Consider the following 19,262-nt stretch of genomic DNA (forward strand, 5'->3'; position numbering starts at 1 on the left):
AGGTGGGAGGCAGTAAGCATGTGCTAAGAAAAGGTATGGCTGGGAAAGGCCTTCTAATTCTGAGTGGATCCGTGAAAGGTTAAATTTAAGTGGACAGGGGCAATGGGCTGGGAAGCACATTGGTGGGGAAGTGTGCAACCTGTTGAAGAAAGCGATGACACCAGACGAGGCCTAAGAGTTCTGCTAAGGGAGATGACAGCATCTACAAGCCCAGGGAGCAACGGAGAAACAGATTTCTGAGCAGGGCTGTGGACATGGCGTCCTCTCTATAACCTGTTCAATGTGCACAAGCTGGAAGGAGAAGAGGCAACTGGAACAGGCGCAAGCCTATGAAGAACCGATGAGTGGGCTGAGGTAGACATGAGTTCTTAACAGCTCTGGAAAGCATTTTTGTGGTGAAGGTGCTATAGGACTTGTTTTCTGTGCCGAGGGTCAGTAAATATGTTGGAATGACAGTAAGTTGTCAGGCTCTCTCATGTAGCTGGGGTCAGAGGAAGGAGGAGCCCTGCCCGCAGTCAAGGATGTAAAAAGTGCAGAGGCGGATCTGTAAAGAGGCAGGTTAGAAAGAAGCATCCCTTAGGCTAATTTTGGGCTTCAAACAGATATGTGGGGCCTCCCCGGTGGCACAGTGGTTGAGCGCTGGGTTGTGAAGCTGCCCACGGCCTCTGTGGCGCCGGTTCGATCCCCCGCTGCTCCCCGGCCACCGGAGGAGGGTCCCGCATGGCGCGCAGACCTCTCCTGCCGCCCGCTGCTCCCCTCAGCAGTGTACTTCGGTCCTTCTGCCTGCTCTGCTCCCCACTCTGGCTCTGGTGAATTCTCTCACCCTCCGGCACTTCTGACTGTACCCAGTGCATGTATAAACAAAACAAACAAATAAAATAAATAAATAAAACATGCCTTTAAAAAAAACAAAAAACAAAAAACAGATATGTGGATGTGCTGGAGTAAGTCCTGTGCAGAAGGGTTTGTCTTCCTGGAGAAGTAATTTGTTAAAGTCTGTCATAAAATGTGCATTCTTTTTAATTTTTATTTTAATGTGCATTCTTTAGGGAGCTGGACATGCAACAGAAATATGCACACTTGATCTTCAGTCAGTCTTTGGTAATATCTGTGCAAAGCAACCAGCATTTCATTTCCTTTGACATTCAAAGGGGAGAAGAATTTAATTACAGTGACTGAAACCCCTAATACTGATCCACTAGGGTGTCCCTACACCAATTCAGAGAAATAGCAAACTTATCATTGTTCTGTTTGTTAAAACTTGAGAAAAATGCCTCAAAACCCACTTATGCAAGTACATCATCCAGTTTCAGGATAATGCGGCTCCTGGTGAAGATTTGGTTGTTTCACACTATCCCCTAACTACCCCCATGAGACAGGTTTAACAGTCAAGTAATTATCTTAAGGGGAAATAAAAGCAAGGGACTATTCCAGGCTTAAAGTAAATCTGGGCAGATGCCAGCTTTGGACCCCAACTGTCCTCTTTTAAGGTTTGAGGGTCTATTGAGGGAACAAAATGCCATAGTGATAACACAGCTATGTCCATAAGCTTTTTAAAGAACTAGGAACATCACACCACATGACAATTCTCTGAACCTGTAACATAGGAAATTGGTAGTTGTGAAGACAATGCATCACCAAGCATTTTCATATCCTGTTTTTTTTTTTTCCTTTTACATTGAATTTATTTATTTATTTTTAAGTAATAAATTTTATATTCCCCATACAATTGCAACCCCCCCTTTCTGATCCCAATCCCTCCCCTCCCGCCCCCCACCCCCCCAAAAGTGTCTCTGTTTCATAGTTTTTTGTTGATTCTGATTTTCACTTTCTTATAGTTATTCATTTTCCTGGTCCCTTATTTAAGTTTTCTAGATTCCTGCTATGAGACCATCTGGTATTTTTCTTTTTCTTTCTGGCTTATTTCGCTGAGCATGATCCCTTCCAGTTCCATCCATGTTGCTGCAAATTGCATGTGTTTATCTTTTTTGAATGCTGAGTAATATTCCATGGTGTATATGTACCATATCTTCTTGATCCAGTCATCCATTTTTGGGCATTTGGGTTGTTTCCAAAGCTTAGCTTTTGTAAACAGTGCTGCTATAAACATAGGGGTGCAGGTGCTCTTTGGAATTGATGTTTCTGTGTCCTTTGGGTAAATACCTAGGAGTGGAATTGCTGGATCATATGGAAGCTGGTTTTTTTTTTTTTTTTAAAAAAAATACCCCAACCACCTACTACATACTGAGACGAAAAGCCAATTTAACAAATATGAAGCTAGGAAATTTGAGTTCTCATTAGATGAGGTCTATTTCCTAATTACATTTCCAGAAGAAAGCAATAAAAATCAAAAGAACCCTGAATCATTTTACCTTCAAGTAAAATGGATGTAGCTGTAGCTTCTGAAAAACTAGAGCCCACATCATGTTCACTGGTCACAGAGCAGTGTTTTGTGGCATCAGATGGGAAACTGCTTACACCCAGCATGCACGCGTCACACCTGGGAAGGCCTTTCATGCCACTTCAGTGGCCTACAGTCAACTTCAATTACTCAGGGGCTTACTATTCTATCTTCACTAGTCACTTTTTTTTTTTTTTAAAGATTTATTCATTTATGCATACAAGAGCTGGGGCACAGGCCAGAGATGCAGGGGGAGAGAGGACTCACCAGAGACAGGGTGGGGAACAGAACAGGCAGACTGATGAAATACACTGCTGAGGGGAGCAGCGGGCGAGTCAGGAGAGGTCTGTCTCGCCATGTGGGTTGCTCCCTGGCCGGCTGGGGATCGAACTCGTGCTGCAGAGGCTGTGGATTGCTTCACAGTGCGGTGCTTAACCCCTTGTGCCACTAGGGAGGCCCAATATTCACTTTCTAAACCTATCACTGTTCACTAAAATTTCCCATCAACATTACATGGGGATAGAGAATACAGTTGGAATTTCGGTTATTTTGCTATTTATAAATGATTAAAACGTAAGTTTAAAGTTTACTGAGTTTTACACTATCTAGGGATATGTTTTCTGCACAATTTCAATTGCCCAGTATAAAGTCACTTAATACTATATTGGCCCAGATTAATCATTTAAAAAAAATAGATATTTTTTTAAGATTTGTTTATTTTATGCATACAGGAACTGGAGTACAGGCCATAGGTGCCAGGGTGAGAGGATTCACCAGAGACATAGTGGGGAGCAGAACAGGCAGATTGACTGAAAGACACTGCTGAGGGGAGCGGTGGGAGGGACAGGAGAGGTCAGCTGCGCCATGTGGGTAGCTCCCTGGCCAGCTGGGGATCGAGGCTGCGGATAGCTTCAGTGCTGTGCTTAACCCCTTGTGCCACCAGGGAGGCCCCGTAAATGGAAATTTAAAAAAATGTTACTTTTCACCGAAATCTGCAATACATGTGTTTTGTATAAAGTTCAGTGATGAGAGTAGATCCTAACCACATTTTGTTAGTATAAAAGTTTTCCTGCAGAGTCCAGTTTACACAAAGTGCTAATATACCTCCCGGTTCAATATGGAGAACATCTGCACCACAGTGATGGCAAAGAGCAGCCCATCTTTCCATCTGAGGGTCTTAGTATCTAGTTGTTCTAGATAATTCCTGGTAACTCCTAAAGGTGGTCTCCAGACGACCATAATGAGGCCTCACATTCCCTGACAAAGAATATTTCTGTCCACTAGTTAGAAAAGGCCAATTGAGGCAGGGCTTTCTACAGTTAGGTCACAAGAGACCAGTAAGTTCTACTGTGTTTTTTTGAAGCTCAGAAAAACTGAGTCAATTTTTTTTTTTTTTTTAAGAAAAAAAGTCTTAAAATTTGCCTCCATGAGAAGCACCATCATCCTCAGCAACTACACAGGACGGGGTAGAGCAAATACTAACCAAATGGCAACTCAGACTAAATGTAATCAGGTTCTCAACAATGGAAAACTTCACAAACCCAAAAAGAAAGGAAAAACTATAAAACAAAACAAACAAAAAACAGCAACACTCATTTTTCCGGCTCAGTTGGAACATGGTTGCTGGTTGTTTTCTTTCATTGGTTGAAAGAAGTCTGGGGCAACTGATAAAATAAGAAATGCAGTTGAATGCCAAGAAGCCAGGAGAAAATTCCAGAGAATGAGTTTTCTCTGACTTCAGTGAACTATCAAATGTTCTGTTGGGCTATCAATTATCTCCTCTCCCACAAATTTTAAAAATAAGTCACAAAATCCACATTAGAATATAAGTTTTTAATTTTTATAAATAACTTATCTGTTACAAAGATAGTTTACCCAGCTAAATCAGAAAACCATCAACTCAAGATATCCAAATTACGTTTTATTAATAAAACAAGTAAAAACTGATTTATCAATCTTCACATAGAACTGCAGATGAAGCTGAAAAACAAGGCCTATTTTAAAAACAAATGCATCAAATGTAAGGGCTTTGGGTCTATTATCTAAGTAACTATGATTGTCGTTATTTCTTCCCATATACAAAGTGCAAAGCCTGGAAGTCAAGGCTTTGATGTTCATCTGATCACCTGTAATAATCCTGTTTATTTAAAAACATCCACTTGCAAACATTTACAGTGGGTGACAGTCCACATTACCTCCTCGCTTTTGCTACATTTCCGCACTCTCTTTGGCCCCATTTTAAGCACTGATCATAATTTCATAATTCTGTCTTTTTAAATGTATACCATGGTTTCTTTTTCTTGATTTCATTTAGTTATATACATTCCTGATCATATGAACATTTATTTTCCTTATAAAAATATATCATCAAAATAAAGAGATGCTTGAGGTTGCTTCAGTGTTCAAGTCTGCTTGTTTTTCTGTTTCCAGCTTTTCTTCAGTTGTCCTAAGTATGAGCCTCGCTTCATAAATACACACGACACGGCCACCAAGTCAGGTTTACAAATGGACTGCCTCACAGCACAGCATTTAAGCTTCTCTCCCAAAAACAGGGCTGCAGGTGCTGCTGCTGTTGCTGGTTTTGAAACTGTACTTTTCCAGCTGTAATCTCTTGAAAGTTCTGTGGGACACCAGGCAGATGAAGCAAACCTGACCTGTTGCTCTGTCAGCGGGTTAAAAATATCTTTTGTTTTAAGCTTCTTTGTGGAGGATGAAACACTACTGTGTCACCCACTGTGAAAGTCGGGATATAGTGACCCACAGACACAGGTCTTTTAATATTTTCTGCAATTCACTGGGCAGCATCTGTATGTCTTCACAGAACATTGGCACTCATGAGGGCAAAGTACAGGATATATAGATCTAAGTTATCTTGTGCATAGTTTCATTTCATTAATGCTTTTTTATCTTAAGGCACTGCTTCTCTCAGATAAGGCTTAAAAGGGACATGGCCGTGCTTAATTACTAAAAGGAAAAAAGAAAATTAGTTAACAAAAGACTATTACTCTATACATATAGAAATATAAGAAAATAATAAAGAAGAAGAGAAATCACTTAAAGCAGACTTGAGAAATCTGTACAGTAGGAAAAGCTTTGGGTATTTCACTGCATGTTTGCACAGACAATGCATGCTGCTTTCCTTTTCATCTTCAGAACCTAGATGCTGGCTTCACAGAGTGGAGACGTTTTCAGGGAAGACAAAGATAAGGCCAAGAGTACCACAGAGGTGTGAAGTTCTTCCCCTATCCATTGGCACTATGCGGCAGCAAACAGTATTTAAATAGATACATCTTATTTTTTTCTTCATGTTTGTAGTGTTTCACCGAAAGCTTAAAAAAAAAAAAAAAAAGCCATCATTCTATTCCTTCCTCCTGTCAAAATTCAGTAGTGACATGAGGGGGAAAAGGTACTGGGAACACCTAGGCATTAACATGTTGAGAATTATCCATAATGGCTACTGTAATACTGTACATGGTCAGGCAGCGGGCAACCAAGTCTTTCAGCAGATTCCCTTTCATGTGATGAATTTCAACTGCCCATGACATTAGACTGAGGTATTATTAGCTCTGCGGGCTGACATTTAACATTAGCACACCACCATCTTGTCACATCTTCCATTTGACAAAATCCTATGGAGCAGTGAAACTTTTCTCCTGATGACAGATTAGTTTCTTGAACTTCAAATGTGGCCTCAGGGAAGGTACAGGGCCACTGGCTCAGAAATGCCTTGGCATCTCACACTGTTCACAGCGGATTAAGGCTGGATGGTTCAAAAAAGTACAAGCAGTACAATTCCACTGAGCGCCCTCATCATCTTCTGTGTCTTGAGTCTTTGGTGTTTTGATGGTGGACCTTTGATCTGTAAGGAAGAAAAAGGATTATTTTAGAAGCAAAAGTGACAAAAAAATCATTGGCAACGTTAAACACTATTTGACGCAGCCTGTTAATCAAATGAGGCATCCAGCTGAAACTGACACACAGGCTTGATGCTCATCAACCTTTACCAAACTGGTGCTTCCTCACTCACCATTTCAACAGCTCTTTAAAGGGGAAAAGAACATCATTTTCTGCAACTTGTAGCACAAAAGTGAAGTCAATTCATTAAGTAATAGGAAAGGTCCTTGTAATGTCAACCTAAGATTGTAAAGTCCTACTAGAATGCATTCACTAACTGAATTTGTGACATTACAGTTTCATTTCTCACTGAGGTAGTATTTATATTTCGGTTTTCTACCTTTTTAGCAGCCCTTTATTTACTGACTAGTTTCAAAGAATAATGTATTACCAAATTTCCTACATCAGGCATGGGTCACAATTCGAAGGCATCACAATTTTTGCAGTATGCATGAGCAATGTGAGATTATTTATATAGTAATTTTCTTTAAATTGAGTAAGAGGGCCTCCCCTGGTGGCACAGTGGTTGAGCGCTTGGCTGAGAAGCTGCCCGCAGTCTCTTCAGCGCCGGTTCCATCCCGGGCCGCCGGTGAGGGTCCCGCATGGTGCGACAGACCTCTCCTGCTGCGCTCACTGCTCCCCTCAGCAGTGTATTTTGTCACTCTGCCTGTTCTGCTCCTTGCTCTGGCTTTGGTGAATTCTCTCACCCTCCCGCGCTTCTGACTGTACCCAATGCTTGTAGAAATAAATAAATAAATCTTAAAAAAAAAAAAAATAGAGTAAGACCAAATACCTAAGTAAAACTATCTGAAGTCAAGAGCCTGACAATTCTAGTTAGTATCCCCCAAAATACATTAAAATAAATACAGTTTAAAAAGCATGACTTTTTGTCATCTAGAATTATTTCAAACTTCAAACCTGGGAAACACAGAATGACTGGTTTAACTTGGGGAATCCATCCTACTTATTAGAATTCTGGTCTCTCTTGGCTATTAAGAAACATTCTCTTTGGGTATTTTTTTTTTTTTTTTTGGTAAAACTATCCTTTTTGTTTAACTACAGAGGATTTTTTTAGGAAGGGGAACTACTGAATTTATACAGACATTTAATTTAGTGTCAACTGCCAGCATATTCTTTATTATTTAAGTAATATTGAAGGCAATCATATAGGGGACTTACAATTTTTTTTCAATAAAAAAATCAGTGGTTTTCTTACATCTGTATAAATCTCATCTAGCACTTAGAATTATGAATCTTTTCATTAGAGCTATTTGGAAACTAACAACCGAAACTGGTAAAAGAGGAAGTTAAGATAGCAATGGATAATTTGTGATTTCCATACTTAAAATCAGCTTCACAATGCAGTTATTTTTAAACAGCTATATTTAAGAACTAAATAAACGCCCATAGGCGAAATTAGTAACTCCCTGTGTTAGCTTTAAGGCAAAAATGATTATACCATACAAACATCTATCTGTTGTGAAAAAGTTTTAAAATTATGCTTTTTTTTCTTTCTTTTTATCATGGAAAATTTCAAACATATAAAAGTATATATATATATATATATTTTAAACATCTATTTATTTATGCTTACAAGAGCTGGGGTGCAGGCATGAGAGGATTCACCAGAGACAGAGTGGGGAACAGAACAGCCAAACTGACTGAAATACGCTGCTGAGGGGAGCAGCGGGCGAGACAGGAGAGGTCTGCTGCGCCATGTGGGTAGCTCCCTGGTGGGGACTGAACTCTTGCTGCAGTGGCTGCGGATTATCTTCATAGTGCGGTGCTTAACCCTATGCGCCACTGGGGAGGTCCCTTATAAGAGTATATTAAAGAATAGTGAAACAAATCCTCACATGCTTATCCTGTTATTAAGATCAATTTTATTCATCCATAGCCTACCTCCCTCCATAGTCAATACATCAGTAGTGATTATTTGATGCAAAAGAGGAATCTTTTTTTATAAGAAAAATTGTAGTTTTGAAAGACAATGAAAAGATTACATTAGGGCAACTCATTTGAGTATGAAACTTGAGTTAATTTTTTGCCAGTTTTCTTTTATTCCAGTAACATGCAAATATTATCCAGTGTCTAAACACTTGCTTATTGTGCCAACTAAACCCTAATCTCACTTTAGTTCCTCTGTAGAAATACCTGATTACACTGCAGCTATGTCCCATAAACATTTAAATTAAAATAATTTATGAATATACAGCTAGGCATAATTAAATTAAACAAAAGGGAGTGGAGAGAACAGGATACTGAATAAGAATATGAAAATTCTTGTAATATACCAAAGAACTAGTAACAAAACTTGTTCTTTCTTGTTGCCATTTCTACATATATTTTAATGACTAGAGTAAAAAACTTACACATGTATTCTGACATCTTAGCTTGGTATGTACATAGTCTACGAATATCAATAATGCAAAATTATAGGCAATAATTTTTAAAAGCCATTCATCTGGAATTCAGAGTATTTTGAATCTATAGAAATATATATAATTAAAAAAAAGGGGGATACTCATGAAAAATAAACTTCCCTAATGTGTTTTCCTCATCATTTGTCTAAAATTTTAAAGAAAGACAGCTTTTGCATGACTTTTTTTGGCCAAGACTTGATATTTTAGGAGCATATCATGAATCTTAAGTACACATTATTGTTAGAGCTAAGTACATTACACTTTTGCATCCTCTCCAATCCCCAGCATGCAAGTGAAAACAAACAAGTATCTTTCTAATAAATCCAACCAAGAATGCCAAAGTTTGAACCACTTCTAGAGTGGAAGGTTGCAAAAACCAAAATTTTAAAAAATCTTGCTTTTCAAAATATAACAGTTTTCACATTTAATGGACACACTAACCTTTGGGTTTTGGTGGTACAGGACCTACAAATCCAATATTGTCATAAAAGTTATGAATAGCGCTGGGATTAAAATGTGGTCCTGAAATATATAAAAAGTAAATATATCAATGTTTATAGCTCAAAAATACCTATTTTTTTAAAAAGCAAATATTTTCTTTCTAAAAACTATCACAGTAAAAATAGGAGAAAATGTCTTTCATTTATTTTGTACCTTTAATCTCAAATTGTATGTAAGGATTTCAAAACATCTCAGGTAGGTATAGTATTCATAATAGAGGTCTAAGTGGTAAACTGGGGAAGAAGTAAAGGTTTTTACAGTAACAGAATAACTAGACCGTTGTTCTATGTGACAAGTTAAAATAACTTAAAATTTAATTAAAAAAAAATCGTCAAACACAGGGTCTTAAGTAAATAGCTTGGCCCCAATTAAATATGTAAACCTTGTATTAATGTAATATAATGGCTCAGATTTTAGACATAAGGAACAAGTTTGAAAATTATAGTTTCTAGACTAGCACCAACTTTTTATTCCTCTCCAAAGTTAAAGTGTAACATTTTCTACAAATGTTTCAAGATTAACAACTATTATTTTAAAAGAAAATAAAACAAATCATCTTTCAGTTTAATGGATTCTGGCATACACTCAAAGTGTAATTAATAACTTCTTTTTGTTGGCTTCCATCCCTTTCCTGTCTTTTCTATTTTAAATATTTTTATTATTTCCCTAATATCAAAATTAGTTTTTAGTTATAAAACTTTCTTTCAGTTGTCCATGGAGCTGAATTAAATTGTAAACATTTTTTTACTACAATAAGCAAATATTGCGTGTCACTAAAAAGCTCAAGTATAAATAATAAACTAACATTGTCCTAAAAAATCTAAGTCTTATCTTTATTCTCTTCTCTGTTTTACCAATAAATACAGTGCCACAGGGTGAGGGTGCTTTTAAAATTATGTTCTTAAAAGCATGATTCTCAAAAGGTAAAAGGAAAAAGGGAAACAGGAAAAAAGTTACGATTACATATATTTTAGTCTTACTAATTATTACTGTAACAGATTCTCCTTATGCATACAAGCAATGATTTTGGCAATATAGCTAGACATTAATTACTGTCTTTCCTTTATACTCAACAAAAGCAGATATGAAGGATATAAAACGTATCAACCAAGTATATATGTGTGTGTGTGTATATATGTATATATAAATATATATATAAATTTTGGAGGGGGGGGTAGGAAGAGAAAATAAAAAGCCAGTAATTCCTTAGCACTACCTGGTTACAAAGTCAAATCTGAGACAATAAGATATATAAGACTGTTTTCAGTCACAGAAAAAGAATTGGTAAATAAATACAATTAAGTTTAGCTGAGTATGCACTGAACTTTACCTCGGGCTTGAAAAAGATCAATTTCTTTGGTTAAGCAGTCAATGTCAATCTGGAGTTGTCTATTACAACTTCTCAACTGCTGCATTTCTTCGAGCTGAAAAATAGTTCCATATGAGAAGAATCTACATTGAATTCTTGTGTCATTAGTTAGAAAAGAGTGGAGTTTGGCAGAGGAAAGTAAGGACAGAAAAGCAAGTAGAAATTAGGAAGGAATTTTCATAAGGCTAGGTCAAGTTCTTATGCTTATGAATGGGAATTGCCTAGTCTTCATGTTTAAGCACAGAGATTTACAAAGGTAAAACTTACTGAAGGTATTTGAGATATGGAATTAGATCTCTTCAGACGCCTTCGAGTTAGATTATTTTCCATTTCATTGACCTCAGATTTTAGTTTATCCAGCTTTTTCTTTTGAATCTCAAGTTCTCTTTGAAGTCGTTCCATTCTGGCCTTCTGGTGTACCAAGAGAGCTGCAATACATATGAGTAAAAATGAGGACCTACCCACTTTAATCAATTAACGTTCAAACAATCTTGGACAAACAAATCAGTATTTTTCTGACAACAATCCCAAAGATACATTAAAACAAAAGATGGTGAGTTTAAACTTTTAAAATTCCAAAATAATTATTTAAGCACACAATGTCACTCAAATAATTGTTTTTAAGGGTTTGAATAAACCCACTTTATGGCTGAAGACAGCATTTTTGGCGTATTACCTCTCTTTAAAGGCTCTGATCTGGTCAATTAACTAATCACTACTATTGAATTCACATCTGACTCTCTGAAAGGATGTCATTCTACTCCAAAAAGTCTAACATTGTACTATGCATAAATTATTGATCATTTTACAGAAATTTTAGATAGGAAATGTGGGCTAAGTTAAATCTATTGATTTCAATCCCTAAGAATTTTAACATTAAAAATTTCAAAGTAAAAATGGTACCATTTAGAGAAATCAAACCCTTACATTTAGATTACATTTGTGAAAAATATTTCTCAAGATTTGAGAGAAAGAAAACAAGAAATCAGACTTGTAGCACAAATGATGAACTGCTTGAGAAACTTAATGAAGCCATAAAAATTGGTGTATGTTCTTGGGATCCATCCCTGGACAATGTGAGTCTCAGTCTTTAAGATACTGGAATGGAAGTGAAGGTACATGAAATTTACTCCTATAAAAAGGCATCTTGGGATGATTCTACTACAATTCAGGCAGATTTGTAAATAAACAACAGCTTCTAAAAATGAAAAATAGTAATTAAAATGTGAGAGTCAAATAGATCAAACAGATTAGATTAATACAATACTTTTTTTTTTTTTTTTTTAGCTACATTCAAATTTTTGTGAAGCTAAAAAACAAGGAAAAGGCTAGGCTATGAAACCAAATCGATTCCACACTGGGGTAGGTCAAAATTTTTATTATAACCGAAGGATGTAGAGACCCCCAAAAGAGAAGTTATATTAGTTAGCCGCAGGCTGGTGACCTCTCCTTGGGCTGTCTGGCAGAAGTTAGTGCCAACTTTTCCAGCAACCCATTTCCAGGGAGCTGCAACTATGGGATCCATATAGGAAAAATCCTTTATGAAGAGAAACTCTTAACAGTAAAGTATGACCAAAAAAGAAACTGATCGACCAGATTTGGAAAGGTACCATAAATAACCTGAGAGATGAAAGAGTCACTGAAATGAAAAAGTCAAGTAGATTAAACAGCAGATTAGATACAGTCAAAGGTACCTGAAAAAATAAATCTAAATTATTACCCAGAAAGTATATAAAGTGATAGAAAACATGCAAGGGGTTAAAAGATCTCATATAAGTTTAAGAAGGAGAGAATAGTATGAAGGACAGGCCAAATTTGAGAGGTATACTTACTGATAATTATCCCAAACTGAAGAAAAGGTGAGATAACATTATCCAGAGATAATGAAATAATTTGTTCACCTAATTATCAAGAGTATGGATAAAGACATTTTCAGACAAAGTTTAGGTAAATTTACCAATCACAGACCACTGATGAAAGTACTAAAGTTGTGATTTTGATTAAGAAAGGAAATGAATACAGAAGAAGAGTAAGTTGAATAAATCTAAAAGGTTTTAATTATGAAACAAGAACATGCCAGTGGGTGCGATAGCACAGACTATTTAAGACAAAGTAAAATATTAGAAAAGAATAACAAATGGGCAGAAGAGTTAAACTGACACTTCCCCGAGGAAGACATACAGATGGCTTAGAGGCACATGAAAAAATGCTCATCATCATTTATAGGGAAATGGAAATCAAAACCACAATGAGACACACTACACTTGTGAGAATGGCCGATATCAAAAAATCCCAGAAGCAAATGGTGAAGATATGGAGAAAAAGAAACCCTCATACAATGTAGGTTTCTTAAAATATTAAAAATAGATCTACCATATGATCCAGCAATTCGACTCCTATGCATCTGCCCAAAGAATACAAAGACACTAATGAGGATATATGTGTTCCAGTGTTCACTGTAGCACTATTTACAATAGCCAAGTTATGGGAACAACCTAAGTGGCCAATGACAGATGAGTGTATTAAGATGTGTTACATAGACACAATTGAATACTACTTAGTTATAAAAAAAAAAAATGGACTCTTGCCATTTGCAACAACATGAATGGACATGGATGGCATTATATGAAGTAAGTCAGGAGAAAGGCAAATACTTGATGATTTCACTCACAATCGGGATATAGAGAAACAAAGGTCCAAAAAAAATGAACAAACCAAAAACAAAACTTAGAAATTTGACTGTAAAATTGAGGCTACAAGAGGGTGGAAAAGGAAGATTGACCGCAAAGTGGAGAGTGGATCCAACGGACCATGGTTGCCTTGATGGTGGGTGTAGTGTGATAACTGGATCTGAAGAGGTGTGATCCTAGACAGTGCTGTAAACCAACGTTACCTCAATAAAGAAAAGGATAACAGGATATTGGAATGACAAAGATCATAAGAGGTCTTGAAAGTGTTTAGAAAGAATACTCTTAAATGTTGCTGAAGCAAGTATACATAAATATTTAGGGTTCACCACTAGAAAAAGCTAAATAGAAGGCAGTTTCTAAATTGAGAGAACAAAAGGAGAAATAAAGAGAAATTCATTAAATTTAAATGGTGGGAAAGGAGGAAAAAGGGAAATTGAAAACAATTACAATAATTACTATCTAAATGTATCTGTTCAGATAGAAGAGATCAGCAGATTGTATTTAAAAAATTCAGCTGTATGCTGTTTATTAGAAACACTTAAAACATAACTCACTAATCCGTTCTTTTAATATATGGAGCCTCCAAAAATTCCTGACCCTTGAAGCTTGGATTACAGGGGTATAGGAGAGATGGTGGTGGTGCAAGAACAAGGCTCTAAAAGAGGGGTCAAGCAAATCTGGCCTCATGTCTACTTTGTGAAGAACATTTTACTAGTGTACAGCCATACTCATTTGCTTTCTAAGGCTGTTTTTGTTATGATATCAGAGTTGAATACTTACAACAGAAACCATGTCATTTACAAATTCTAATTTACTATTTGGCCCTTTTATCAGATCATGTGGACCATTATTAAGGATGCTGAGTATGTGGGGACTCATCACAGCACAGAAAAGTTTAAAGTAAAAGAATTACCTTATATTCAGGCTCCATTCTAAGACACATAAAGTAAGAGCAATCAAGTGCTGGAGATATTTGAAGACAGATGTGCTAAAGGCAACAAACAAAAACCAAACCCAGTACCACTCCTGAAGAAACTAACTCAATCTCTCGCACTAACCTGCCAGAAAGAGGTGTTCTTATTTCTGGGTGTAAATACTATTTATCTCAGTCTCTCCTGTTTTTGTTTTTCTTAATTGCACACAATATTTAGCATTCATTACAAAGTATGAGACACATACAAAAGCAAGACAAAAATCCAAGCCATCATCATTAAGTGATGAAACAATCAACAGAACCCTCTCCAAGACGACCCAGATGTTAAAGTTAACTGACAAGAATGTAAAAACATGGTTAACATGTTAAAGAATCTAGTTAATAAGGTGGACAACATGCAGGAACTTGGCGGATAATGTAAGAGACATAAATTTTAAAAAGGGAAATGCTAGAAATATGGCAGCAGAAATGAAAAATTCCATTAACAGACTTCTCGGCATACTGATAGAAAAGAGTCAAGGAGCTTGAAAGAGAGAATTACCTCATGAAAACACAGAAAAAAGTGGAAAAAAGAAAAAAGCATCCGAGAGGTGTGGGACAGTATCTAAGAGTTTAACATAGCTATATTGATGAAGGGAAAGAGAAACATGGCAGAGATATCTGAGGAGATAATAGTAAATATTTTACAAAAGTAGTAAGACAAACCACATATCCAAGAGATCTATGAGCAGTATTAAAACACCCAGGCACATCATTATCAAATTGCTGAAATCCAAAGATAAAGAAAAACTTGAAGGGAGCTACAGAAATTTTGACATTGATATACCAGGCAAATATACCACTGACATAAAGCCCAAGTAACAATAATCATTTTAGAAAAAAACTGACTTTATGAGACGTTAGTATATAACTTTCAAGTTAGAAAGGATATTCTACTTTATTGTCCAACTAATGCATCTCAGAACACACATTCCAACACAGTGCTTGACAGTCAGAGCTAGCTCCCTTAGGAATCTCCTTTGTGGTACTTCTTAATGTTTCCATCAAAATAGAGAAGTAAACCATAGTTAAGAGCCACATAGCAACAACAGGCAGAAATCTGATTCAAAAAGGATTTAGGAGAAATGAGGAATCACAGGTGCTGAAGGTATTGGTGTGGGGATGTTTCTGAAATTTAAGTAAAAAAATACTGTGATTCCACAGTCTTAGAATTAAAGACATCTCTTTCCAGTGAAAACAAAATCTAAGACTAGACCATATTTCATAGCAATGACAAACTTAGTCTGTAGACTATCAGGATCTCTTACAGTTATTATTTATAAACAAGCTTAACAAATACTCAGAATATAGTAGGAAAGAGATATGATCTTTATTTCTTAGGTTTTTCTTCTAAGAGCCTGGATTTTTATGTGCCTAATTCACTTCTCATTTGTGGCTTAGGATTTTTTCGGGTAGGAATCTGAGAAAGATAAGATACAAAGAAAATGGGTGTCAAAATGAATTTATAAAAATTACTATAAAATTCTAATTTTTTTGGTCGTTTTGGTTGTTGCCTGTATCTTAACTATAAAAAAAAAATCACACAATCACACATATCCATTAGGAAATATTATTAGAATCATAAAGAAGGATAAATATGCTTATCTATAAAAATAATTTTGCTCAGATAAGCCTCCACTAAACGAGAAAGAGTTGGCTGGCGACTAGAGAAAAAGAAACATGACAATCACAGGTCCAGGTTATGAAATGTGGTCTGTAACTGTATGGGCGGCTGGAAATGTTATTTCTGCTACTGAAATAATTTTAATAGAGGCGAAATCCCTCATACTGTTTTTTTATGTTTTGTTTTGTTATATGAAGAAACTATTATAAGAAAAATCATACCACCACATACACAGAAGAATTAGGCTTATGCACAATATAGTCTTAGGTGTTAATACAGGAGGAGGGATAACTTGTTACACAGATTTCAGTGGGTAAGCTGAAGGGGGAAAATTCCCTTCATTCCTGTTATTTATATATAGACTAATGTGGAAGTAAAGAGCCAACCTCGAGAACCAATTTAAAAATGGCTGACTGAGCACTGAATTTATACTATAAAGTCTTGTTTCCTGAAACTCCATGAAAATGACAGATGAACAGAACTGGTATAATCTAGCAAGGATGAACAGGAAGAAGACACTTAATGGGGAAGCGATTTCAACAAGTTTCTGAAAGACTGACAGCTGATGAAATGGCTTACACTGTATTAAGAAGGGTGAAGAAAATAGTTTCTTAGACCAGGAAGGCACTGAAGACAGTAAGGCAGCCAGGTTGCCCTCTAGAAACTAAAGAGTTTCCAGACACTGGAGAATGCAGACATAAGACGAGGCAGAAGTGAGGAAAGGGCCAGGAAACAAAAGACTAACTGGATATCTGCTAATGGTACAGTCAACTTCTGTCCCTCCTGTACAAGGGCAGCTGTTTGTTCATTGTTAAGGTCTCTCTAAATACACATTTTCAAGATGGTCCCCAATAAGAAAGAAAGATAGGTGGTAGGGGTGGTGTGTCGCAGCAGCTGGCTCCTCACTTACTCATCACAAAGCAGAGTTTACCAAGTGACAAGTGTTGCTTCCTTATAAAGTACTTTCAGTGAGCCTTCACAGTCCTTCATTCTTAAATAGGAGCCAAAAGGCAAGGATCACCAAACATTTCAGGCACATCTGACATGTGAAAAACAAACAGATCTAGATAATCAAAGACTAAACCTAGATTCAGTAGAGATAATTCAGAAAAGAGATGAGAACTTAAATTCTAATTGATGTCATTAAGCTGAGACCAACAGTATACTCATAAAACAATAATCCGCTACGAAGAAGGAATTGAAGAAATAGTTCTTAGAAATTAAAAACATCACTGTTGAAATGAGAATTTCATTCATGAGTACAGACAAAAATTTAAGGAGCTCTCTTACACAGCAGAATATAAAGACAAAGGGGTGGAATATACCAAGGATATGATGAGAAATAAAAGGCTGGTCCAGGATGAGTAGCTAAATAACATAAGTTGCAATGAAAAATATTCAATCCGAACATTCAAGGAGACTTTAAAATAAACCATTTTTTAAAATCAGTATTTCAGCTGATAAAAATGATGGGGCCCACTGAATGTAGAACAAAGATGATTATAAAAAACCCTATACCAGACATATCATTATGTCTATATATGGAAGCAATATAATAGGACAGAACATATATGAACATGTATACATATATGTACTTTGATAACATTAAAATATTCCCAATCATATACAAGTAAGTAGCTCATAATATGCCACAGGTAAAGACTATGCTACAGTGTATATATGATTGTATTGAAATGTTAGTTATTAAGCCAAAAATCATAATTAAAATTTTATTACTGGAATTCAAGATAATTTCAAAAATAATTGAACTTAAGTTCATTTTTTCTATACCTCCTGTTCAAAGGGGAATAAATAAATGAGTACCATGAGTGAAGCGTGAAGGAAAGGAATAAAGTTAAGGGAACTTACGTATTATTCAAAGAGTACATATACCAAGAGTTTGCATACAATTAATTTCACATGTAACTAACATGTAATTATACATCATTATCATCCAAAAGGGGAACCTTTTTTTGTTGTATTACAGATGGAAAAATTCAGCATTTTAGATTTTTCATTGTTCAGTTCACATCTAAATTAAACCTCAAGATTCCTGAGGGTCAAAACTGAATTTTAGTTTGTATCACCTGGTATCTAGTATTAAATCATGGAAACCATAGCCTCTTGGTAAATGTAAAACGACAACAGTTACTTAATATGAATAATAAAGTAAAATGCTAATTTTAAGTCCAAGACACAGAAATACTGATAAAACAAAAAACTTGAGGTTGAGGTTTACTGTTTTTCACTTAGGAAGATTTACATGTTAGGCTGCTGACATTGCAGATAGGTGTCTTTATTATAAACTAGATTTACTGAGGAAATAAAATTAAGTGATGAATTCAGCATCTTGATCATAAATTGACTTCTTTAGCTTTCTAAACGTACCTAGCTTGTTCTCTTAAAAACAGAAAAGGAGGAATAATTGGTAGAGATAATAATCAGTTCCTTTTTTTAAAAAAAAATCAATACCTTTTAAGTTCTGTTTCGGTTAAAATTAAATTTTAATGGTAAAAGTAATTTAAGCATGCAACTCCCTCTTGTGGTTACTAAAGTAACTACTAGTGAATTTAAATACAGCTCTTAAACCACTCTTGGAAGGATTCTAGATGTTTTATACAGCATTTTTTGAAACTTAGTTTTTATCCAACCTTTGCCAGCTTCCAATGAATAAAAGAGACAATTTCTTACTTAACTTTATTTGTAATAGAAAAACATTTGAATTTCCAGATGGTGTTAGTTATACTAAGTTTAGGTCTACTACAGTAAAATTAAGTCTTTGCTATTGGAAAATTTACCAGGTATTTATGGATACAAAGATTTTAGTTTTTAAAAGAAGAAATCTGGCCATGGAAAATATAATACAGGTACTTATTTCTAGTACCTTTTAAGTTTTTGTCTACCATGACAATTTATATGTCTAAGTCAGGTACCTGCCTAAGTAATTTTACCTTAGAAAGTACAATGTCAGCTTCTAAAATAAATTAAGATTTTTTTCTAGACTGTAACTACTAACAAGCGGTGATATCTGTTTTAAGACCCTGAAAAATAATAGTCACTTATTTGAAGACTGAGTCACAAGGGAAATGTAACAGCAATTACTCTTTAAAATAAAGCATCCTGTGTTTTTCAAATGTTTTGAGATTTCAAGGACAGTCTGAAACCATATCCTGCAACACACATAAGCACTAAAGGTATAAAACTCATAGGAGAAAACACAGGGGTAAATCCTCATGACCTTGGATTTGGCAAGTGATTCACAGATATAACACCAAAAAAATAAAAATAAGAAAAAAAGCAACAAAAGGAAAACACTTCAGCAATAGGAAAAACTTTTTTGAGTTTCAAAGGACAGTATCAATAAAATGTAACTCAGTCTAGAAGAAA

At 35.7% G+C, this 19,262-nt stretch overlaps 1 protein-coding gene across 1 annotated transcript in view; it reads right to left on the reverse strand.

The window, feature by feature from the left end:
- Positions 1–6,031: 6,031 nt before the first annotated feature.
- Positions 6,032–19,262, reverse strand: part of TAB2 (TGF-beta activated kinase 1 (MAP3K7) binding protein 2) — a gene marked incomplete at its 5' end in the record, with an annotated part of 30,916 nt that continues 17,685 nt past the window's right edge. Inside the window, 4 exons of the mRNA XM_084259560.1 lie at positions 6,032–6,260; positions 9,160–9,240; positions 10,550–10,643; positions 10,856–11,016. Coding sequence (XP_084115686.1) covers positions 6,118–6,260; positions 9,160–9,240; positions 10,550–10,643; positions 10,856–11,016 — 479 coding nt within the window. The 3' untranslated portion in view covers positions 6,032–6,117. The remainder of the gene's footprint in view (positions 6,261–9,159; positions 9,241–10,549; positions 10,644–10,855; positions 11,017–19,262) is intronic.

This window comes from Talpa europaea, assembly GCF_964194135.1.
Source record: "Talpa europaea genome assembly, chromosome: 2".
In the NCBI taxonomy this organism is placed as follows: domain Eukaryota; kingdom Metazoa; phylum Chordata; class Mammalia; order Eulipotyphla; family Talpidae; genus Talpa; species Talpa europaea.